The following is a 25,717-nucleotide window of genomic DNA, read 5'->3' on the forward strand; positions in this document are numbered from 1 at the left end:
GTGGCTGTTCTGGCTTCTCATTGACTGATCTGGGTTTCAGTGATTGACCTGGGTTCTCAGTGACTGATCTGGGTTCTCAGTGAATGATCTGGTGTCTGAGTGACTGATCTGGATTCTGAGTGACTGATGTGGATACTCAGTGCCTGATCTGGTTTCTCAGTTACTGATCTGTGGTCTCAGTGTCTGATCTGGATTCTCAGTGTCTGATCTGGGTTTTCAGTGACTGGTCTGGGTTCTCAGTGAATGATCTGGTGTCTCAGTGACTGATCTGGATTCTCGGTGCCTGATCTGGGTTCTCTTTGTCTGATCTGGGTTCTCAGCATCTGATCTGGGTTCTCGTTGAGTGATCTAGTTAACAGTGACTGATCTGGATTCTCAGTGTCTGATCTGGATTTTCAGTGGTTGATCTGGATTCTCATTGACTGATCTCGATTCTCAGAGTCTGCTCTGGGGTCTCAGTGTCTGATCTGGATGCTCAGTGACTGGTCTGGATTCTCAGTGACTGATCTGCAATCTCAGTGACTGATCTCATTTTTCAATGACTGATCTGGGGTCTCAGTGTCTGATCTGGATACTCTGTGACTGATCTGGGTTCTCAGTGACTGATCTGGGTTCTCAGTGACCGATCTGAGGTCTCAGTGTCTAATCTGGGTTCTCAGTGACTGATCTGGATTTTTACTGATTGATCTGGGTTCTGATTGATTGGTCTGAGTTCTCAGTGTCTGATATGGGTTCTCAGTGACAGTTCTGAGTTCTCAATGTTGATCTGGGTTCTCAGTGACTGATCTGGGGTCTCAGAGATTGATCTGGGTTCTCAGTGAATTATCTGGGTTCTCAGTGACTGACCTGGTTAACAGTGACTGTTCTGGATTCTCAGTGACTGATCTGGGTTCTTAGTGACTGACCTGGTTAACAGTGTCTGACCTGGGTTCTGTGGCTGATCTGGATTCTCAGTGACTGATAATGGTACTCAGTGACTGAACTGGGGTCTCAGTTTCTGATCTGGATGCTTAGTGACTGATCTGGATTCTCAGTGAATGATCTGGGTTCTCAATGATTGATCTGGGTTCTCAATGAATGATCTGGGTTCTCAGTGATTGATCTGAGTTCTCAGTGTCTGATCTATGATCTCAGTGACTGATCTGGATTCTCAGTGACTGAGCTGGGGTCTCAGTGTCTGGTCTGGATTCTCAGGGTCTGTTCTGGGTTTTCAGTGACTGATCTGGGTTCTCAGTGATCTGTGTTCTCATTGTCTGATCTGGGTTCTCAGTGACTCATCTGGGGTCTGTGTCAGATCTGGATTCTCTGCAACAGATCTGGATTTTCAGGGTCTGATCTGGAATCTCAGTGACTGATCTGGATTCTCAGTGTCTGGTCTGGGTTTTCAGTGACTGATCTGGATTCTCAACGATTGATCTGGGTTCTCAGTGTCTGGTCTGTGTTTTCAGTGACTGATCTGGATTCTCAATGACTTATCTGGATTTTCAGTGATTGATCTTGGTTCTCAATGTTTGATCTGGTTTCTCGGTGATTGACCTGGGTTCTCAGTGTCTGATGTTGGTTCTCAGTAACTGATCTGGGTTTTCATTGACTGATATGGGATCTCAGTGATTGATCTGGGTTCTCTGTGACTGATCTGGGTTCCCAATGTCTGATCGGATTCTCAGTGACTGATCTGGGTTCTCAGTGTCTGACCTGGATTCACAGTGATCTGGGTTCTCAGTGACTGATCTCAGTTCTCAGTGACTGATCTGGATTCTCAATGAGTTTCTGGGTTCTCGGTGCTTGATCTGGATTCTCAGTGACTGATCTGGGTTCTCAGTAATCTGGGTTCTCACTGACTGATCTGGGTTCTCAATGATTGATCTGGATTCACAGTGGCTGATCTGGATGCTCAGTGACTGATCTGGATTCTCAGTGACTGATCTGGGATCTCAGTGACTGATCTGGGATCTGTGTCTGATCTCGGTTCTCAGAGGCTGATGTGGGTTTCAGTGTCTGAACTGGATTCTCAGTGTCTGAACCGGGGGTCTCAGTGTCTTAGCTGGATTCTCAGTGACTGATCTGGATTCTCAGAGACTGATCTGGATTCTCAGTGTCTGATCTGGGTATTCAGTGACTGATCTGGGTTTTCAGTGAATGATCTGGGATCTTAGTGACTGATCTGGATTCTCAGTGACTGATCTGGGTTCTCATTGTCTGATGTTGGTTCTCAGTGACTGATCTGGTTAACAGTGACTGATCTGGATTCTCAGTGTCTGACCTGGGTTCTCAGTGTCTGATCTGGATTCTCAGTGACTGATCTCAGTTCTCAGTGACTGATCTGGTTTCCCAGTGTCTGATCTGGATGCTCAGTGATTGATCTGGATTCTCAGTGTCTGATCTGGATTCTCAGTGATCTGGGATCTCAGTGATTGATCTCAGTTCTCAATGACTTATCTGGATTCTCAATGACTGATCTGGGTTCTCAGTGCCTGATCTGGATAATCAGTGACTGATCTGGATTCTCAGTGACTGATCTGTATACTCAGTGATCTGGGTTCTCAGTGACTGATATCTGGTCTCAGTGCCTGATATGGATTCTCAGTGACTGATCTGGATTCTCAGTGACTGATCTGGGTTCTCAGTGACTGATCTGGATTCTCAGTGACTGACCTGAGTTCTCAGTGGTTGATCTGGGTGCCCAATGTCTGATCTCATGTCTCAGTGGCTGTTCTGGCTTCTCATTGACTGATCTGGGTTTCAGTGATTGACCTGGGTTCTCAGTGACTGATCTGGGTTCTCAGTGAATGATCTGGTGTCTGAGTGACTGATCTGGATTCTGAGTGACTGATGTGGATACTCAGTGCCTGATCTGGTTTCTCAGTTACTGATCTGTGGTCTCAGTGTCTGATCTGGATTCTCAGTGTCTGATCTGGGTTTTCAGTGACTGATCTGGGTTCTCAGTGAATGATCTGGTGTCTCAGTGACTGATCTGGATTCTCAGTGCCTGATCTGGGTTCTCTTTGTCTGATCTGGGTTCTCAGCATCTGATCTGGGTTCTCGTTGAGTGATCTAGTTAACAGTGTCTGATCTGGATTTTCAGTGGCTGATCTGGATTCTCATTGACTGATCTCGATTCTCAGAGTCTGCTCTGGGGTCTCAGTGTCTGATCTGGATGCTCAGTGACTGGTCTGGATTCTCAGTGACTGATCTGCGATCTCAGTGACTGATCTCATTTTTCAATGACTGATCTGGGGTCTCAGTGTCTGATCTGGATACTCTGTGACTGATCTGGGTTCTCAGTGACTGATCTGGGTTCTCAGTGATCGATCTGAGGTCTCAGTGTCTAATCTGGGTTCTCAGTGATCTGGGATCGCAGTGACTGATCTGGTTTCTCAATTATTGATCTGGATTTTCAGTGTCTGATCCAGATTCTCATTATCTGATCTTGGATTTCAGTGACTGATCTGGGTAATCAATGACTGATCTGGGGTCTCAGTGTCAGAACTGGATTCTCAGGGTCTGATCTGGATCCTCAGTGACTGATCTGGGATCTCAGTGACTGATCTCATTTCCCAATGACTGATCTGGGGTCTCAGTCTCTGATCTGGATACTCTGTGACTGATCTGGATTCTCAGTGTCTGATCTGAATTCTCAGTGATCTGGAATTTCAGTGACTGATCTCAGTTCTCAGTGATAGATCTGGATTCTCAATGATTGATCTGGGTTCTCATTGACTGATTTGGGTTCTCATTGACTGATCTAGTTAACCGTGACTGATCTGGATTCTCAGTGTCTGATCTGGGTTCTCAGTGGCTGATCTGGATTCTCAGGGACTGATCTCAGTTCTCAGTGTCTGCTCTGGGGTCTCAGTGTCTGATCTGGATGCTCAGTGACTGATCTGGATTCTCAGTGACTGATCTGGGATCTCAGTGACTGTTCTCATTTCTCAATGACTGATCTGGGATCTCAGTTTCTGATCTGCATTCTCAGTGTCGGTTATGGGTTCTCAGTGTCTGATCTGGGTTCTCAATCAGTGATCTGGTGCTCAGTGCCTGATCTTGTTTCTCAGTGTCTGATGTGGGTTCACTTTGACTGTTCTGGATTCTGAGTGTTTGATCCGGATTCTCAGTGTCGGAACTGGATTCTCAGTGACTGATCTGGATTCTCAGTGACTGATCTGGATTCTCAGTGACTGATCTGCTGTCTCCGTGTCTGATCTGGGTTCTCAGTGACTGACCTGGGTTTTCAGTGTCTGTTCTGGGCTCTCAGTGACGGTCTGGGTTCTCAACATCTGATCTGGATTCTCAGTGATTGATCTGGGTTCTCAGTGTCTGATCTCGGTTCTTAGTGTCTGACCTGGCTTCGCATTGCCTGATCTCAGTTCTCAGTGACTGATCATTGGTTCTCAGTGACTGATCTGGGTTCTCACTGTCTGCTCTGGGTTCTCAGTGTCTTATCTGCTTTCTCTGTGACTGATCTCGGTTCTCAGTGTCTGATCTGGTGTCTCAGTGAATGATCTGGGTTCTTAGTGAATCAGCTGAGCTCTCAGTGACTGATTTGGGTTCTCAGTGGCTGATCTAGGTTCTCAGTGATTGATCTGGGTTCTCAGTGTCTGATCTAGGTTCTCAATGATTGATCAGTGTTCTCAGTGACTGATCTCGGTTCTCAGTGTCTGATCTGGGTTCTCAGTGTCTGATCTGGGTTCTCAGTGACTGATCTTGGTTCTGATTGTCTGATCTTGGTTCTCAGTGACGGATCTTGATTCTCAGTGACTGATCTGGGATTACAGTGACTGATCTGCTTTCTCAGTGCGTGATCTCGGTTCTCAGTGTCTGATCTGGATTCGCAGTGACTGATCTGGTTTCTCCGTGACTGATCTGCTTTCTCAGTGACTGACCTCGGTTCTCAATGTCTGATCTGATGTCTCAGTGACTGATCTGGGTTCTTAGTGACTCATCTGTGTTCTCAGTGACTGATCTGGGTTCTCAGTGATTGATCTGGGTTCTCAGTGGCAGATCTCGTTTCTCAGTGATTGATCTGGGTTCTCAGTGACTCATCTGGGTTCTTAGTGACTCATCATGGTTCTTAGTGACTCATCTGGTTTCTCAGTGACTCATCTGGGTTCTCAGTGACTGATCTGGATCCTCAGTGACTGATCTAGGTTCTCAGTGACTGATGTGGGTTCTCAGTGACTGATCTGTGTTCTCAGTGTCTGATCTGTGTTCTCAGTGTTTGATCTGGGTTCTCCGTGACTGATCTCGGTTCTCAGTGACTGATCTCGGTTCTCAGTGACTGCTCTGGGTTCACAGTGTCTGATCTGGGTTCTCAGTGTTTGATCTGGGTTATCAGTGTCGGTTTTGGGTTCTTAGTGTCTGATCTGGGTTCTCAGTCAGTGATCTGGATTCTCAGTGACTGATCTTGGTTCTCAGTGACTGATCTCGGTTCCCACTGTCCAGGGCCCCAAACGCTCCTTCCAGGTGAAACAGCGATTTCCTTGTACTTCTTGCAATTTAGTATACTGTATTCGCTGCCGACGATGCGGTCTTCTCTACACTGGGGAGACCACACGCACATTGGGTGACCACTTTGCGCAACAGCTCCGTTCAGTCTGTAAAGGTGACCCCGAGCTTCCGGTCGCCTGTCACTTTAATTCTCCGTGCCACTTCCACTCAGACCTCACCGTCCTCGGCCTCTTACACTGTTCCAATGAAGCTCAACGTAAGCTGAAGGAACAGCACCTCATTTTTCGATTAGGCACTTTACAGCCTTCTGGACTCTACAAAGAGTTCAACAATTTCAGACCATAACTTCTGCCCCATCACTTTTTTTTCCTTCTCTCTCTCCCACATGGCAGCTGTCGATTATTCTGCCAGTGCCATTTACACTTCATCTAGAGCCATCTTTTGTTTTTTAACTGTCCCATTGCCACCCCCTTTTGCCTGCACTGTTGAGTCTGTGTGTCCCAGTTATGCTTATGATCAATCACTGGACACAGACAACAAGAAAAACTTGTAACAGGTCTTTACTATTCGGAGGTCAGGGCTGAACTGCCCAGCAAATCCCTACACACTTATATACCGGTGTGGTCACCACCGGTATTACAGTATACAGCAGCCAAGAGAAAGTAGTACATCTCTTAAGGTAGTTCTCTTAAGGTGGAACGGGTTACATACACCACAATCCTCCCTTTTTAGCTTAACAGTTATATCCCCATTTAACATAACATAACATATATATATATACACAACTTCATGCAAAACAGTTCAAAGATTCAGGCCTAGAAATTCAGTTGCCTTCGCGCCGCTTTTGAGGCGCTAGAGGGACTAGCGCCAGAGTTATGGCCAGTTTAAAAATTCCCTGGGGCCCTAAATCGGCGTTGCACCGGTAGCGCTGCGCCGGCACCGATGACATCATCGGTGTGCGCAGCGTCCCGGTTGCCATGCCGACGGGCCCTAGCGCCGAAATTCAGTTGCGGCCGCCTCGCCCGTGGCAGCCGCAACTAAGACTCTGGCAACAGAGTCTTGCATGAGTTTGCGCCGGCGCATTAAAGGCCCCGCGGCGGCCGGCCGCTTTCCCGCTGGCCGCCTGCCCGCAGCTCCCTCCCCGGACTTCTCCCCCCCACCCCCCGGAACAGATGCAAGCCCGGCACTTGTCCGAGGTGCCGGGCTCATTTTTAAGACAGATTTGCGCGGGCCGCGGCCGGGTGCAGGCAGCTCCTCCTTAACGGAAGGAGGAGGCCTGCACTTCCCGAGCCTGCCGCACCGCATCGGGTGCCGCAGCGCCGGAATTGCGGCGCGAAACGGCAGTTAGCGCCGATTTACCGCCGCAAAGACCCTTCAGTAGCGCCGGCAGCCGTTTGGGCGCGGCCCTGCTGAATTTTTGGCGCGCGCAGGGGGACTTAGCGCCGGCACTAACTTCCGGCGCTAAAGCCCTGGCTAAGCCAAAACCCAATTTCTAGGCCTCAGTCTCTGAGGAGGCCTCCTGATTCGAGTTGGATAACGCCTTTCAGGGGTCTCTGATTCTCGTTGCTGGGGTGACTTATCTAGTTGATCTCTTATGGATTGGACATCATCATCAGGTACATTCACTTCTGAGGTAGATGCTTCAGGTTCACTAACTTCTTCCACGGTTGTCTCTGCCGTAACCATGGGTTCGACCCTTGTTCTCGATTCTACCAGTTGGTCAGCATGACGCCGTATTACATTTTCACCAATATCTACCGTGTACATCAGGGGTCCTTGTCTGGCCCGAATTGTTACAGATTGCCATTTCTCGTTTTTATAGTCCCGGGCTAACACTGGTTGTCCTATTTCGAAACTCCGAGTGGTCTTGTTATTTATATGCTGGAATTGTTTGTTTTCAACTTCCCTCCGCACATTTGGTTTTAACAAGTCCAACCTGGACCGCAACCTCTTGTTATAGAACATCATGGCAGGACTTTGGTTTGTCACTGCATGAGTGGCGTTTCGATATGCCAGTAGGAATTTGTCCACCTTGTGTTGTAGTGGAATCTGATCTTCACTCATGGCCTTTATTGCTTTTTTGAACGTTTGTACAAATCTCTCGGCCAACCCGTTTGTAGCCGGATGATATGGGGCAGAGGTATAATGTTTCACCCCATTCTTCTTCATGAATTTCTGGAATTCTTCTGACACGAACTGCGGTCCGTTGTCTGAACATATTTGTTCTGGCAATCCATTTCTTGCAAATATCATTCTTAGCACCGCGATCGTCTTTTCCGAGGTAGTGGTAGTCATCTTAATCACTTCTGGCCATTTAGAATGTGCGTCCACCGCAATTAAAAACATGGAGTCCATGAATGGACCAGCAAAGGCAATATGTACACGTTGCCATGGGGTTGAAGGCCATTCCCATGGATGCAGCGGTGCAATCGGAGGTGCATTTTGCACTTTTTGGCACCCTGAGCAGCTTTTCGTCAGATCCTCTATCTGTTGGTCGATACCCGGCCACCACACATAAGCCCTAGCAAGGCTTTTCATCTTGACTCCCCCCAGATGACCTTCATGCAGTTCCTTTAGAACTCTCTCTCTTAACTTAGGAGGAATAATCACCCTTGTTCCATACATCAATGTTCCTTGACAGACGGACAGCTGTTCTCGTCTTGCTGAGAATGCCGGTAACAGTGGATCACCATGTGCTGGCCATCCCTTCACTGTCACTTCGTAGACCCGGGACAGTGTCGGGTCGTTCCTGGTTTCTCTTTCAATACTTGCATTGGTGACTGGTAAACATTCGATGATGGTCAAGTGAAATAACTCAACAGGGTCAACCGTCGGTGCCTCCTCCTCTGTAGGTAGTGGCAGGCGCGACAGCCCATCAGCATTACCATGCTGCTTTGTACCTTTGAATTCAATCTGATATTGATCTGCCCCTAGGAAAAGGGACCATCTCTGGAGTCTCTGTGCTGTCATCACCGAAACACCCTTCTTAGGGTTAAAAATGGATACCAACGGCTGGTGGTCTGTCAGAAGCGTAAACTTTTGGCCCTGCAGGTAATGATTAAACTTCTTTACTCCCCACACAAGGCCGAGAGCCTCCCTATCTATCTGAGCATAGTTGCGCTCCGCGGAGGTCAATGATCTGGATGCAAACGCGACTGGCCTTTCCAGGCCATTTGGCAACTTGTGTGAGAGTACTGCCCCAATACCATATGGAGAAGCATCACAAGCCAAACGATAGGCAGCGTTGGGTTGAAGTGAGCCAACACTTCCTCGGAGGTGATCAATGCCTTGCTTTTGCGAAAGGCCCTCTTACAGTCCTCGCTCCACTTCCATGGTACTCCCTTCTGCAAAAGAGCGTTCAGCGGGTGCAGCACCGTGGATAAATTTGGCAGAAACTTATGGTAATAGTTAATCAACCCTAGGAACGACCTCAACTGGGATACATTATCCGGAGCGGGAGCCTTCACAACAGCTTCGATCTTGTCAGGAGACTTATGAAGCCCCTCCTGGTCAATGACATGGCCACAGTACGAAATCCGCTTCTGAAAGAACTCACATTTCTGGCGATTAACTCGAAGTCCATATTCTTTCAATCTGGTGAGCACCAGTTCCAAATTTGCAAGGTGTTCCTCGTCATCATCTCCTGTAATCAGAATATCGTCCAGGTAACATTGTGTGCCTGGAATTCCCTGTAATACCTGCTCCATGGCCCTCTGCCAAATTGCTGGAGCCGATGCCACTCCAAAATCCAGTCTATTATACCGGTACAAGCCTCTATGCGTGTTGATCGTGAGATACTGGCGTGACTCTTCCTCAACTTCCATCTGTAAGTACGCCTGCGCCAGGTCTATCTTGGTGAAGTGTTTCCCGCCAGACAACGAAGCGAAGATATCCTCAATCCGCGGAAGCGGATACTGCACCGTGTGAAGCACCGGATTAACAGTGATCTTGAAATCGCCAAAGATGCAAACCTTCCCCGGTTCCCCCGGCTTGTTGCTCGATGAACGCTTCATGACGGGAACAATGGGCGTGGCCCACTCACTCCAGTCCACCTTTGACAGTACTCCTGAACGTTCTAGCCCTTCCAGCTCAGCTTCCACAGCAGGTCGTATCGCATAAGGTACCGGTCTGGCTTTGAAAAATTTCGGGTTTGCATGTTCTTCAACCTTGATGGTTGCCGTAATTCCTCTCAGTGTTCCCAGTCCCTGTTGGAACACCTCTTTAGCATCGTCCAATATTCTGGACAATCGTTTAGGTTTGACATCTTTTTTACCGGAATCTACCGTTAGTGCTTTTAAGGAATGCCAGTCCATATTTATTTTCCTAATCCACTCCCGTCCCAGTAGTGGTGGACCTCCCTCAGGTAGCACATATAAGTCCATTCCTCGGCTTTCTTTGCCCTTGTGGACCACCTTTACCTCTATCTTCCCGATGGGGTATACTCTTTGCCCCGTGTATGTTTTCAATACAATCTCCGTATCCCGTAGGGGAATATGTGGGAATAACCTTTTGTAATCTTGCTTATTCATGACCGTCAATGCCGATCCAGTGTCCAATTCCATCTTCACTTGGACTCCTGCTATCTGAAGTGTGACCCAAATTGTTTGGAGGTCTGCTTCATTACCAACATTGTGTACTCTTAGACTACCCAGTTCATTACTGCTGGAGTCTGAATCTGACTTCTGTTCGTTCGAACTGTTCTCTGTCACCTTGTGTACCTTTCTGTACTTTTCCTGCGGTGACTTTTTGTTGCTGGTCTTCTTTCCTGACTGGCATACTTTAGCTATGTGACCAAGCCTGCCACATTTTCTGCATTCCTGATTTTTGAACCAGCACTGGTTCTGATCGTGCGTTGTCTTTCCACAACGATAACATTTTACTGTACCCAAGACCATTTGATTGGTGCTGAGTTCCGGTGACCGTAGCTGCATTTCCGCCGTGCCTCTCGCTGCGGCTTCTTGTGATGCTGCAATAGTGACAGCTTTATCAAGCGTAAGATCATTCTCCTCAAGCAGTCGCTTTTGTGTTCCTTCTTTTAACAATCCACACACAAATTTATCTCTCAGCGCATCTGCTAGTCCTGTTCCAAAAGTACTTTGATAGCTTACGCAGTTCAATTAAAAATTCAGCGTTGCTTTCGTCTTTCAGCTGCGTTCTTCTGTAAAATTTAAATCGTTCCGCTATCATCAGCGGCGTGGGGTTTAAATGATTTTTCAGGACAGTAACAATATTCGCGAAAGTCTGATCCGCCGGTTTATTTGGTGATAGAAGGTGCTTCAATAGCCCGTATGTCTTCGCACCCATTGAGCTTAATAAGGTTAGTGCTTTCTCATCATCTGGTACCTTATTTGCTTTACAATAAACTTCCATGCGTTCTACATACGTGGTCCAATCTTCGATATCGCTATCAAAAGTATTAATGTTCCCATGTTTAGGCATCCTTGCAAGTTTTTAAAATTTTCTTTTTTTCAAAATGGCGGCTTCCCACGCTTGTCTTCTTCCCCCGCCTACTAAAATGGCGGCTTCCCGCGCTTGGCGGTCTTTCCCGCGCTCGTCTTCTTCCCCCGCCGACTACAATGGCGGATTCCCGCGTTTGCCTTCTTCCCCCGCTGGCTGCAATGGCGATTGCCGTGCTGCTGCCGTTCTCGCCTCCCCAGCGGTTCTCAATTCCCCGACGCTGCTTTGCCTCGCAGCCCTGCTTGCAGCCCGGTCCTTTACACCGGCTGCGTTTGAGTTCTCCGCAGCTCTCGTGCCTTAAGCTGCCTCAGTCGCTGCGCCTCTTGGCCTCGATTGCAGCCCGGCCCTTTTTACCGGCCGTGGTCGAGTTCTCCGCCCTTATTCCTCCGTTTTCCCTCCCCTACTCCACAGCCAACGCGGCCGACTTTCTGTTCGTGTCGCTGATCGGCTTACCCACCACCGTGGTAGAAGGGATGATCACTGCCTGTCGCTGATGGAGGGCTTCGTGGTCAGAATTTTTCTTTTTAACCCGGGTTCTCGATGCCTCCCGTGCGATGGTGCTCAGCAGGTTGATGAGGGCGGATGCCTCTTCTCGACGCCCGTTCTGAGGACGAAGCTGCCTTGGATGTAAAACTGCCGCAGGGTAAGATCGGACTCGTCGCCACTGTTGAGTCTGTGTGTCCCAGTTATGCTTATGGTCAATCACTGGACACAGACAACAAGAATAACTTGTAACAGGTCTTTACTATTCGGAGGTCAGGGCTGAACTGCCCAGCAAATCCCTACACAACACTTATATACCGGTGTGGTCACCACCGGTATTACAGTATACAGCAGCCAAGAGAAAGTAGTACATCCCTTAAGGTAGTTCTCTTAAGGTGGCTCTTACGCTGTTCCAACGAAGCTCAACGTAAGCGCGAGGAACAGCACCTCATTTTTCGATTAGGCACTTTACAGCCTTCTGGACTCTACAAAGAGTTCAACAATTTCAGACTATAACTTCTGCCCCATCAATTTTTTTTCCTTCTCTCTCTCCCACATGGCAGCTGTCGATCATTCTGCCAGTGCCATTTACACTTCATCTAGAGCCATCTTTTGTTTTTTAACTTGTCCCATTGCCACCCCCTTTTGCCTGCACCATCATTCCTTTTGTCTCTTAATCTCTCCTGCCTTCCATCCTATCACAGACTTTCCTTTTTGTTCTTTTCTCCTCCCTTCCCTCCCTGTCCTTACACTTGCTTAAAAACCTGTTCCATCTCCAGCTTTTTCCAGTTCTGACGAAGGGTCATTGACCTGAAACGTTAACTCTGTTTCTCTCTCCACAGATGCTGCCTTAGCTGCTGAGTATTTCCAGCATTTTCTGTTTTTATCTGTGTCTGCTCTGGATTCTCAGTGAGTGTCAATGACGTAGGCTGCTGCGCGCGGTGTGTGCTGGGAGCATGCTGCCTGACCTGGAAGTGACGTTGAATACGGCGAGCCGCGCTGCTGATGGCGGTTCCCATAGTGATGGGCCCGGGCCGAGGGCTGAGGCTGCTGCTCGCCGCCTTTCTATTCGCCGCGGTGGGACGGCTTGTGGCGGCGGGACCGGAGCAGTGCCCGCAGCGGGACCGCTTCGAGGAGGAGCTGGTGCTGAGGCCGCTGGGCTGCGGGGATCTGGCGGCCAGCTTCCAGTTCCGGACCCGCTGGGATGTGGTGCTGGGCCAGCGGGACTGCAGCAGGAGCAAGGGTGAGCGACCGGGGCCCGCGGGACAGGCCCACACCCGGCATCAGCAGCAGCAATACAAGCCGGGTCAGCCCTGAGGGCCGGCGGGGGGTGCGTGTGACCCGCAACTGGACACTGAGGGGGGACTGCCAGTGTCACTGGGGGGAGACAGGCACCGTCACTGGGGGGGAGACGGGCACCGTCACTGGGGGGGAGACGGGCACCGTCACTGGGGGGGAGACGGGCACCGTCGCTGGGGGGAGACGGGCACCGTCACTGGGGGGAGACGGGCACCGTCCTGGGGGGAGACGGGCACTGTCACTGGGGGGAGACGGGCACCGTCACTGGGAGGGACAGGCACCGTCCCTGGGGGGAGACGGGCACCGTCCCTGGGGGGAGACGGGCACCGTCCCTGGGGGGAGACGGGCACCGTCCCTGGGGGGAGACGGGCACCGTCCCTGGGAGGGACGGGCACCGTCAATGGGGGGGACTGCCACCGTCAATGGGGGGAGACGGGCACCGTCAATGGGGGGAGACGAGCACCGTCAATGGGGGGAGACGGGCACAGTCAATGGGGGGAAACGGGCACCGTCAATGGGGAGGGCACAGTCAATGGGGGGGAGACGGGCACAGTCAATGGGGGGGGGGGAAACGGGCGCAGTCACTGGGGGGGAGACGGGCACCGCCACTGGGGGGGAGACGGGCACCGCCACTGGGGGGGAGACGGGCACCGCCACTGGGGGGGAGACGGGCACCGTCACTGGGGGGGGAGACGGGCACCGTCACTGGGGGGGGGGAGACGGGCACCGTCACTGGGGGGGGGGAGACGGGCACCGTCACACAGGGGGGGGAGACGGGCACCGTCACACGGGGGGGGAGACGGGCACCGTCACACGGGGGGGGAGACGGGCACCGTCACACGGGGGGGGAGACGGGCACCGTCACACGGGGGGGAGACGGGCACCGTCACACGGGGGGGAGACGGGCACCGTCACTGCGGGGGAGACGAGCACCGTCAATGGGGGGGTACTGTCAATGGGGGGGGGGGGGGGCACTCAAAGTGGGGGCAGACGGGCACTGTCAAAATGGGGGGGAGCCGGACACTGTCAATGGGGGGAGACGGGCACTGTCAGTGGGGGGTAGTGTCACGGTGGGGGGGCACCGTCAATGGGGGGAGACGGGCACCGTCAATGGGGGGAGGCGAGCACTGTCAATGGGGGGAGACATTTGCGGTGCAGGGATATACAGGTTTGTGGGTAGTAATACCTGCTGCATAGAGAGTAATATTAGTCATATTCTGAGGTCATATTAGAGCTAAATCACACAACATTAATATTGCAGCAATATGCATAAGCTGCATGCTTGTTAATACAGCAGTAAAATATATACTGCATGCAGATTTATATATTACAGTAAAACACACCGATGCATGCACCCTAATAAAAAGTGTATAGAATGCATGCAGTGAAGTATTACAGCTAAGTACACCACTTGTCACGCTGTCATTACCCCCTCCTTCCAGTGGAGGTGCTGCAGTTGAAAAGTTTACAATGGCAGTTTCTATTATGTCAACATAGGAATTTATAATGGAAATATAAAAATAAGGACCGAATGGATGACTTCAAAATAGCGGCTGCATTATGTCAGTACACCTTGGCTAACTATCTCCAGCTTCACCTCAAGGTCACACTTTTCTATGAATTCCCATGTGCAATAGGATATATATTTATAAGAAATTAAAAGGTATATCTTGTATGCAGCTAGTCATTTTCTAAAATATATGCAAGGGTCATCCCTGGGTGGCAGATTCTAACAATTAATGTCTGTTATAAGAATGTACACCGAGGTGCATTAAAGCACGGTATTAGATCAGTGTTTATTTTGAGCAAAAGAAAAATCCTGCAGATGCTGGAAATCTGAAATAAAATCAGAAAATACTGGAAACACTCAGCAGGTCAGGCAGCATCTGTGGAGAGGGAAACAGAGTTAACGTCTCAGGTCAATGACCTTGCGTCAGAACTGGGCCGTTTATTTTGAGCAGTTTATAGATGTTATTTGGACCTTGAAGATTGGGTTGTAGTCTTTAATAAGTTAGCCATTTGTCATCTATATAATTTCAGCAGGATATCGCTGAGCCTACTGAATCTCCAGATTTACTAAATGTCTCCCAGTCCTGGTAATGCCCTTTTGCAGGCATCGCTCTGTATTTGCTGTAATGTATTTTACTGTTTGAATTTTACATTTTCTACTATACCCACTTGAACTGTGGGAATCACATAGCAGTACAATTATAGATTTTGTCCTTCCAAACATGGGCTGCATCTGGGAGAGAGCATTTTCAGCTGGATAACACTAGCGTGAAGTACTGGTGGTTACAGCGCTGTCGCTGGTATTGGGGGTGATCACTTAAGTGTCTACACACAAGAAGCGTAATAATACAACAGAATACTTAAGTGTGATTTCCCCCCCCCTCCCTGTAGGGTTTTGCTACCAATATGCTAAGTGACAACACTGCATTGTTGTGGATTGATATTTGAGTAACTGTGATGTTAATGCCCAACTTGTGTCTGCAGTCTCTCACTACAGGCTCTTTCCGAAGTCGCTGGGACAAGTGATCTCCAAGTTCTCTGTTCGTGAGCTGCACCTCTCCTTCACTCATGGTTTCTGGAGGAGGGGAGGGTGGGGGCAACCTTTCCTGCAGGCCCCGCCAGGGGCAGAGCTCTGGGTCTGGTTCCAGCCGTCAGTGACAGAGTGAGTCATAGACTACCTCTGCTTATCAGATGTTTATCTATCTGATAATATATTAAACCTCTTATGTCTGTGCACACTTCCTGTTGGTTTTTCCCATTATACATTCCTCTGTCCATTTAGAATGGAAACTGTCTGTTAACTTGTCACACTGTAATTACACCCTCCCGCCTGTGGAGGCACTGCAGTGCCAACACTGGCGCGAGGGTGGAATTAAAACGTGACGAGTTTACAAAGGCAGTTTCCACAGGAATTTACAGTGAGAATATAAGAATAGAATGTATGAATGAGGACTGAATTCCATCTGCGTCCCCAGGCCTCTAACCCTACTTTACCTGAAGATATTTGATCTTGACTGCCTGCGTGCAACAACACGGTGGATTGACTAATGATATCTTAAAAATCTTGTGTATACGCACATATCCTGCCCACAGACTTCACTTCCAGTTGTCACAATTTTTGGTCATGCTTTTTAATGTCAACATTTAACATTGGAAATGCTGATGCAAAATATTTTAATGGGAATTTCCAATGTAAAGAGTTGCCAGTAAAGTTGTATATGCAGGTTGTGGCCACCAGTGGCATTGTAACTCCACTGTATCCCTTGACGCTCTTGTGAGCAACGCAACATAAGACCCGTTAGCACGTACGGCTTTTTTTGGTCAGTTATCACCCCATCTCTCCTGAAGGTGCTGGATGTCAGCTGCCCTCCAATACCACACCCAACTGACCATTCCTTATTTATGAGCCTGGACCTTGAGTGCCCACAGAGTATTTGAGCATGGAAGCTGTCAGAACTGAATCTGATGTGTCCCCGTCAGATGCATTTTCCAGTAGGAGTTACTGGAGAGCGATCAGGAACGGGATCACTTTATGATTTTTTTTAACCCCTCTCACCTAGTCCAGGGATACTGAGACCAATTGCAGGACCCTAACTTGATTTCCTCAGATTCGTATGCGTTGAATTTAAAAGCAAATTTGCTGAAGAGGACTGTTGTGTCTTCCACTCTCAGGCACAGCCAGTTTGCTGTTAGACATCAGTCATGGTCGTTAAGTTCTAACCAGTTTCCATATGATTGATCACTGTTGTCCACATCAAAGTGAACATTGAAGAGCACTGGATGGCACAGTGGGACAGCACATTGTCCTTTCACCTCTGGGCAATGGTTTTGAATTTAGTCTAGGCTGATGGAATGAAAGCTGGCTCTCTCTGACCGCTGTAAGGATCTGATGTGAAATCAGTTTTGTCTGTTCCTTATGGGCATGAGCTTGCAACACAAAACTGGCCATGATTTGGCACAAGTTGACACACCTGCTCAGACCATCGTTGCTTTGGCTGTCCATTGAATGTGGTTGTATGTGGCGGTGCAGTAAAATTGATGAGGTAGGGTTTCACCATGTACATCATCACTACCTTGAAATTAGTTACGAGGTAGAGTTTATAAATTAGACTACTGATTTTATTCAGTATTAAGGATTGATTGCCATGTCTTTTCATGTACATTAAGAATTGAATGTATGACTTTAACCCAGTTAGGTTAAACTTTTCCTTTACAGCGTTGACACCACCTGGAAGGAGCTGACTAATGTTCTCTCGGGTTTGTTCTGTGCATCTCTTAACTTCATTGATTCAACAAACACTGTTACTCCAACAGCTTCTTTCAAACCTCTTGGCATCATTAATGGTAAGCATTACACTATACTGCTGGTATATATATATACTATGTCTAGCATTCTTCTGTCAAATCACATTTTAGTGCCTGGCAGCTCCTATCTCTCTGCCCCTCCTCGCTCTGTCCTTCCATCTCTCCCCCATTGTCTTGTGTTCAGCATGCTTCTGTTGCACTACAGGTGTCACATTTTTTTGCAGATGCAAAACAGTCCTTAAAAAGAAAGTGTAAACAAAGCTAGTCTTGCAACTTAATAAGGAGAGCTAGCTTCCATTTTATTCCTAGTTATTTCAAAAATATATTAATCTTGATATTTGTTACTGTGTAACAAAAATAATATAGAAGTATTATTCTGTGTGCTGTCCTTTGGTAAGATAGTGATGGTCTGACTCCACCAGCAGTGAGTCATTGCTGGATGCTTCATAGAAACATAGAAGATAGGAGCAGGAGTAGGCCATTCGGCCCTTCGAGCCTGCTCCGCCATTCAATGAGATCATGGCTGATCATCCAAATTCAGTACCCTGTCCCTGCCTTCTCCCCATATCCCTTGATCCCTTTAGCCTTAAAAAATGGTTAGCACTGTTGCCTCACAGCACCAGGGACCCGGGTTCAATTCCGGCCTCGGGTGACTGTCTGTGTGGAGTTTGCACTTTCTCCCCGTGTTTGCGTGGGTTTCCTCCCACAGGTCCGGGTGCTCCGGTTTCCTCCCACAGTCCAAAGATGTGCGGGTTAGGTTGATTGGCCATGATAAAAATTGGCCCTTAGTGTTAGGGGGGATTAAATACGTGGGGTTACGGGGATAGGGCTTGGGTGGGATGGCTGTCGGTGTAGGGACCGGGTGCTAGGGTTTGGATGATCAGCCATGATCTCGTTGAATGGCGGAGCAGGCTCGAAGGGCCGAATGGCCTACTCCTGCTCCTATCTTCTATGTCTATGTCTATGTCTAAATATATCCAACTCTTTCTTGAATATATTTAATGAACTGGCCTCCACTGCCCTCTGTGGCAGAGAATTCCACAGATTCACCACTCTCTGGGTGAAGAAATTCCTCCTCATTTCAGTCCTAAATGGCTTACCCCTTATCCTTAGACTATGACCCCTGGTTCTGGACTCCCCGGCCTCCTAGTTTGTAGTATATCTCTGTGCTTGCATGGTTACTCATACATCTTGTTCAAAATATCTAGGCAAGTAAACTTGTCGGGTACGTAGATGCCCCAAACAGCTGATACTGTTCGTATCACCATGAGCAACACCATGGGACACCTGCTGTAATCATCCTACCTGTTTTGCATCTTCTACTATCCATTGGTGGCAGGGTCTTTCACCCTATCTATGTATTTCCCTACAGGAACAGACCATAAATACCTAAGGTATGCCGCACTGCCAAGAGAGATCGTTTGCACTGAAAATCTTACTCCATGGAAGAAACTCCTACCCTGTGGTTCAAAGGTAAAACTCAGAGAAGAGGAAAAATGATTAACACCATTAAAGATACTGAAAATAACATTTGAAAAAAAGTGAGATCCAGACCTAGGAAAGATTTAGAAATAAATCGAATGAAGAATAACTAATGGGTTTAAATAAACTGCAGTAGGATTAATATTGGCCACTTTGAACTAGACTTGATCACAATACAAAAGCATAGGAAAGAGTCATAATCATATATAGGAGCTGCTGTAAAGACCAGTGCACAATGCATACTGATGGCCATGTGCCTTGCATGAACTGTGGTGTAGCTGCTTACCCAGAGGGAGGATGGAGTAGGTAGACCACAAGGCCTGAATTGAAATTCGAGTAGTACTTGGCAACGGGGAGTGCAATGTAAGAACATAAGAAATAGGAGCAGAAGTAGGCCATTCGGCCCTTTGAGCCTGCTCTACCATTCATTAAGATCGTGGTTGATCTTCTACCTCGACTCCACCTTCTTGCACTATCCCCATATCCCTTGGTTCCCTTAGTATCCAAAAATCTATTAATCTCTGTCTTGAATATACTCAACTACTGAGCATCCACAGCTCTCTGGGGCAGAGAATATCAAAGATTCACAACCCTTTGAGTGAAGAAATTTCTCCTCAACTCAATCCTAAATGGCCGACCCCTTATTCTGAGACAATGACCTATAGTTCTAGACTCTCTAGCTAGGGGAAACATCCTCCCAGCATCTACCCTGTCGAGCTCCTTAAGAATTTTATACATTTCAATGAGATCACCTCCCATTCTTCTAAACTGTAGGGAATATAGGCCTAGTCTACTCAATCTCTCCTCATAGGACAATCCCGCCATCCCAGGAATCAGTCTAGTGAACCTTCGTTGCACTCCCTCTAAGGCAAGTATATCCTTCCTTAGGTAAGGAGACCAAAACAACACAGCCCAGGTTCTGGAGTGGATGGAGCTGTTTGTTGGACCGAGGTCGAAAGTGGAGTTGAGAGTTTAGGAAGGGGCAGAGGCCGGGGAGAGCAGCAGGGCCTGTTGGGAGATTGAGGGTTCATGGGGCTGTTGCCATTATTATAATTTAAAAAATAGATGATGTTCAGCAAGTGTCATCCTTGGCAGTTTCCTTTTATTCCAAGCTCCATCTTCATTGATTAGAGCTTTGTCAAATATCCCATCTTATTGGTCGACAGCCTCGTAAATGAAATCTGGTTGTTTTGTGTGGAATGTAATTGGTTGACATTTACCCAATCAGTACCCAGAAAAATGACTCAAAGCTATCTTGAACACCAAAAATACTATATAGATAGATACAGATATTATATGTTGAATAATTGGGTCATGGTCTGGCCTGGCTGTTAGTGGGAGCGGCAGGGGTTGTGATATCTGGTGTTTGACAGGTGTATGCTAGATGCAAAGTGTGATATCTGTCTTAAGCAATTGTGTGTTAGATCTTAAGCTTTTATTATATAGATGGATTTGAGCTTTTTCAGTTTTATTTTCCGCTCCCTGTTGTTTTTTCCTGTGCCTGTTCTCCATGCTCATTGTAAGGAGATGTTTTGTGTTGTAGGCAGGTTTGGCAGTACTGCTGAAAGCTGAACGATTGTTTCACACCAGTTACCATTCGCAAGCTGTCCACGTCAGACCTGTTTGCAGGGTGAGTGCTGAACACTGAATCCCATTGTACAACCTGGAGCAGCTTTTACTGGACTGCGCAATCTTATCTGTGGTATTTATGCAAAATGCTTTTGTAAATATCCCAACTTTCAAAATCCCACTTCAGGGGTGTACTCCCAGAGTTATGTTGTTCATATTACTGTTATCCAAAGTGCTCTGTTCTGGTGCTTACTCCAGAGATGTTTGCCATAGCAGGGAAATGCTACAAGACATAGAGCCATAGAGGTTTACAGCACAAAAAGTCATTTGGCCCATCGTATCTGTGCCAGCTGTTTGCTGGAGCAATCCAGAACTATTCCCCACCAATGTTTCCCCTAAGGTTCACAGGCTGCTCACCAGCTGCTGCCACACAGCAAATTTAAAGGGCCCGCACAGAGTAAAAAAATTAGAGGGAACATTGTTCCACACTGCTCTGCTTTCTCCCCAGGGCCCTATATCTTCCTCTGCTTCAAATATTGATGTAATTTTCCCTCAAAAGATGCAATGGTCTCTGCCTCAGCCACTCCCTGTGGCCAATCATGCCATGCTCCAACAAGAAGTGTATCCTGGCCTCGTTCCTCACTCTCTTTGTGACCATTTTCAATATGACCCCTTGTCACTGACTGCCCAACCAGAGCAAATAGTCTTTCTCTAATCTCGCTATCAAAACCTAAGTGGCCATTACTGATGTGTATGCCTTGTCAGTGCGCACGATGCAGTTTTGCATAAGTACAAGGGATTTTTGGACTCGGTGGAGGGGGGTGGTGGCAACTCAGCTGAAGCCTCCCCCCTGTCCCTCAGCTGTTGTCCAGGCATGTGTACTCTGGCAGGGGTCATTGAACAGTCATCAGGACTGGGAACAAAGACCAATATTTTCCTCAAAACTATAAGCTGTAACTGAGCCAGAATGGTTCAATTCTGGTGTGTGCCCTGTAAGCTGATCTCAGCTGGGGCAATGATTGGGATGCTACAGTCAGCCTGAGCCCTTGGGCTGTATTCTGACTCTCACTGCTATAGGTGATGGATAACACAGGTAGAATTGAATTTGGACCTGAAGATACCCAGTATCATCTGACTGGTACTATAGCAATTTCAGATTGTGTGAGTGGAACAGTCCAACCCATTATTTTAAACGCATGCTTACACGGCAGGATGCAGATTTGCATAAATACAAGGGATTTCCTCCCCCCGATATTCCACATCACCAACACTTGAATGGATTCGTCCAGGACAGAGTCATCAGAATTATGGGGCTACGAACATTCAATAATGTATTCTTGATTGGCTAACAATTCATGAAATGCAACTGGCTGATTGTGATCTGTTCAAGCCTTTGTAATGTCTGTAATTGGTTGCATCTTAGATTTTTGCATTCTTACTACTGTATACTGAATATTTTCTTGCTGTCTGTCTAGGATCAGCTGTGTACCAGTACCTCCTGGGAGCTGACACAGAGCCTGTCTGTCGTGTTCGACCTCTATGCCTCCGGCTCTGGAAAACGAGGTAGGTATATTAAACATGAAATAAAAAAATAAAATGCTGGGATCACAGAGCAGGCACATCAGTATCTGAAGAGAATGGACAGGTTAATGTTTTGGGTGTGGACCTTTCATCAAAGGGTTAAAGAAATACAGAACCCGCATTTATATAGCGCCGTTCAAGATCTCGGGACGTCCCAAAGCCAATTCAGTACTTTCGACATGTAGTCACTCTTGTAGGAAAATATGGCAGTCAGTTTGTGCACAGCAAGCTCCCATAGACAGCAATGAGATAATGACCAGATATTTTTTGTGTGTGTGATGTTGTTGAGGGATAATTATTGGCCAGGACACCGGGAAGAACTCCTCTTTTCTTCTTTGAATAATGTGCCATGGGATCTTTTACACTCACCTGTGAGGACAGATGGAGCCTTGGTTTAAAGCCTCATCTGAAATACGTGCAACACTCCCTCAGTACTGCATTGAAATGCCAGCTTGGATTATGTGTTCAAGTCTCTGCAGTGGGACTTGAATCTATGACCTTCTGACTCAGAGGTGAGAGTACTACCACTGAGCCAAGAACTTGTCCTTTCTGGTAACAGATGCTGACTAACCTGCTGTGTAGTTCCAGCATTTGCTGTTTTGTTTTCTGTTTGTTTATAAATAGCTTGGTTTTATTTCCTTGGCTTTATAAATAGAGGCATAGAGTAGAAAAGCAAGGAAGTTATATAGCCACGGGTTAGGCCTCAACTTGGGTATTGTGTCCAATTCTGGGCACCACACTTCAGGAAGGATGTCAAGGCCTTCGAAAGGGAGCGGAAGGGATTTACTAGAGTGGTCGCAGTTCTTCCAAGCATTTCGCCATCAGTCATCAAGGCTGAGGGGCGATTGCTGAAGGGCTTTGGTGACGGTCCAAAATGGCCTTCTAGATTTGAGGCGGGTTGGTAGTAGATCCTGGAGCACATCATTAAGCACTGCCCTCAGAGGAAATTTGCAGGCAGCTGACAAGATATCCACGCTGTTACACCGGAAGCTTTGGCCTGGATATCCAACTTAGATACTGACATTTGATTTGCTTTGCAACTACCATACGAAAGAGGAAGACGACTAGAGTGGTAACGGGGATGAGGAAATTCAGTTATGTGGAGAGACGGAAGAAGCTGGGGTTCTCCTTGGAGCAGAGAAGGTTAAGAGGCGATTTGGTGGAAGTTTTGATAGAGTAAATAAGGAGAAACTGTTTCCAGTGGCAGAAGGGTTGAGAACCAGAGAACACAGATTTAAGGTGATTGGCAAACGAACCAGAGGCGATATGAGGAAAATATTTTTTACACAGTGAGTTGTTGTGATCTGGAATGCACTACCAAAAAGGGTGGTGGAAGCAGATTCAATAGTAACTTTCAAAACGGAATTGGATAAATACTTGAAGGGAAAAAAATGACAGGGCTATGGGGGAAGAGCAGGGGAGAGGAACTAATTGGATAGTTCTACCAAAGAGCCAGCACAGGCTTCTGTGCTGTATTAATCTACGATTCTATGATATATTGTCTTGTATGTCAATTCCTTCTATATTGGTTGAGAGATGCTTAGCAGTTCTTGAATAAAATGCTACAACAGCCTTGCTTTCATTTTAAGCAGTGATCTTAACGAATCTCTTGCAACAGACCTTAATAATAGAAATAATTGAGCAGTAGAAATTGCTGCAAAAAAATTAATCCAAGGCATTTACATAGAGAATAAGAAGACTGATTATTTCAGCCCCAAGACATCACTGCAGGAATTCTTTAGAGGAGAGTCCTAAGCCTATCTTCAGCTGCTTCATGAATGACCTTCCCTCCACCATAAGGTCAGAAGTGGGGCTTTTCGCTGATGCTTGCAGTGTTCAGTTCCATTCACAACTCCTCAGATAATGAAGCAGTCGTGCTCGCATGCAGCAAGACCTCGACAACATCCATGCTTGGACTGATAAGTGGCAAGTAACATTTGTGCCACACAAGTGACGGACATTGATCATCTCCAACAAGAGAGAGTCTAATCACTGGCCCTTAACATTCAGTGGCATTAGTGGGACTTCGCTTGTTTGGTTCCACTCTCGCCGATCCAATCATAGCCACAACATTTCCAGCAATGGCTTCTCTTGGGGTTATATAGGGCACCAAGGTTGTGAACAGTCTGGTTCAACCTGAGACAATAGCTGGGAAGGAGGATGGAATCGGTTGCCCCGGCCCTGTTACCTCTATACTTCTCTATGGCCCCTCCTTGTCCTTATCGACTTGGTGCCCCATGGTGACATTATCTCCAAACCTGGGGTCAGCTTCTCCTTATACGCTGATGACACCCAGGTCCACCTCATCATCACTTCTTTCAACCCCTCCACTGCCTCTGTGTTGTCAGACTGCTTGCCCGACATCCAATCTAGGATGAGCTGAAATTTCCTCCAGTTAAACATTAGGAAGACTGAAGTCATCAACTTTGCCCCCAGCAACAAACTCCATACCCTAGCAACCCATTCCGTCCTCCATCCCAGCTATTGTCTCAGGTTGAACCAGTATGTTTGCAACCTTGGTGCCCTATATAACACTGGAATGCACATTCTGTGCCATGTGGGAACTCCAGGACGCTTCCCGCGTCCTGGACAACCACATGTGCAGGAGGTGTCGTCAGCTGGAGGAGCTCGAGCTCTCCCAACCAGTATTTTGTTCTGAGTACTGGTGAGGGCGATGTTTCCTCTGGGGAGTAAAGCCAGGGCCAAGTCCATAGCACCACAGGTGTTTCAGCTGTACGGGGGGGGTGGGGAGGAGGAAGACAGGGAAAGCAATAGTGGTAGGGGATTTGATAGTTAGGGGAGCAGACAGGTGTTTCTGTGGCCGCAGATGTGACTCCAGGTTGCTTCTCTGGTGCCAGGGTCAAGGATGTCACTGAGCGGCTGCAGAACATTCTGAGGGGGGAGGGTGAACAGCCAGAGGTTGTGGTCCATATCGGTACCAACGACATAGGTAGAAAGAGGGATGAGGTCCTGCAGGCAGATTTTAGGGAGCTAGGAAAGAGATTAAAAAGCAGGACCTCAAAGGTACTCCTGGTGCCATGCGCGAGTGAGTATAGAAATAGGAGGATAGAGCAGATGAATGCGTGGCTGGAGAGATGGTGCAGGAGGGAGGGCTTCAGATTCCTGGGGCATTGAGGCCGGTTCTGGGGGAGGTGGGACCTGTACAGGCTGGACGGGTTGCACCTCAACAGGGCCGATACCAATATTCTCGCGAGGAGGTTTGCTAGCGCTGTTGGGGAGGATTTAAACTAAGTTGGCAGGGGGATGGGCACCAGGATGTAGCATTAGAAAGGAGAAACAAAGGGCACAAAGGATTGGGAGAGACGGATAGCACTAAAGCAAGAAATAGTAATGTATTAGGTCGGGTCAGATTAAGAGAGAACACAGGATGGTCTAAGATAGGTTTTCAGTGTATGTATGTGAACACACGAAACATAGTCCAGGAAACTTTCTGATATCCGGCACTGACGGGACCGAGCTGGTGCCGTACCATCGAAAGTGCCGGACATACCAGCGTTAATGTTGAAACATACGGAACTGAAAAGCTCCGTGTGAATCAACAAACCCTGTTGCTTAGCAACAGCTTCAAAACAGTCGGCTGCAGCTGCAAGCGTCTCTAGCTGAAGCTGTTGCTATGGCTACAGACCTTGCAGTGCCTGACTGGGGGAAAAAAAAGCAACGAGAACTAAAAAAACTTATAGAAAACGGCTCCTGATTTTTGCCGTTAGATCGAGTATTCCGGACATATAACCTCCGGATAAACCAAAGTTTCCTGTAAACAAGGTTGGTGAGCTGCAGGCGCAAATAGCCACATGGGAATATGATGTCGTGGCAATAAGGGAAACCTGGTTCAAAAAAGGGCAGGATTAGGTTTTAAATATTCCTGGATATAGGGTGTTCAGGAAAGATAGGGAAAGAAAGATAGGAGGTGGTGTGGCAGTACTGGTTAAGGAGAATGTTGCAGTGCTGGAGAGAGAAGATTCCTGGAGGGGTCAAGGACAGAATCTATATGGCTAGAGTTAAGAAACAATAGAGGTGCCATTACACTACTCGGTGTATTCTATAGGCCACCAACTAGTGCGGA

General features: G+C 47.7%; 1 protein-coding gene across 1 annotated transcript in view; it reads left to right on the top strand.

Moving 5' to 3' along the window:
* Positions 1–12,351: 12,351 nt before the first annotated feature.
* The window catches only part of pigt (phosphatidylinositol glycan anchor biosynthesis, class T), a 41,705-nt gene continuing 28,339 nt past the window's right edge, over positions 12,352–25,717 (top strand). The window contains exons 1-6 of the mRNA XM_086005171.1: positions 12,352–12,631; positions 15,181–15,358; positions 16,913–17,040; positions 18,374–18,474; positions 20,027–20,113; positions 21,528–21,615. Of these exons, the coding sequence (XP_085861297.1) occupies positions 12,394–12,631; positions 15,181–15,358; positions 16,913–17,040; positions 18,374–18,474; positions 20,027–20,113; positions 21,528–21,615 (820 nt within the window). The 5' untranslated portion in view covers positions 12,352–12,393. The remainder of the gene's footprint in view (positions 12,632–15,180; positions 15,359–16,912; positions 17,041–18,373; positions 18,475–20,026; positions 20,114–21,527; positions 21,616–25,717) is intronic.

Source organism: Somniosus microcephalus, chromosome 13 (genome assembly GCF_052327205.1).
Source record: "Somniosus microcephalus isolate GS21.2 chromosome 13, FLI_Smic_1.0, whole genome shotgun sequence".
NCBI lineage: Eukaryota > Metazoa > Chordata > Chondrichthyes > Squaliformes > Somniosidae > Somniosus > Somniosus microcephalus.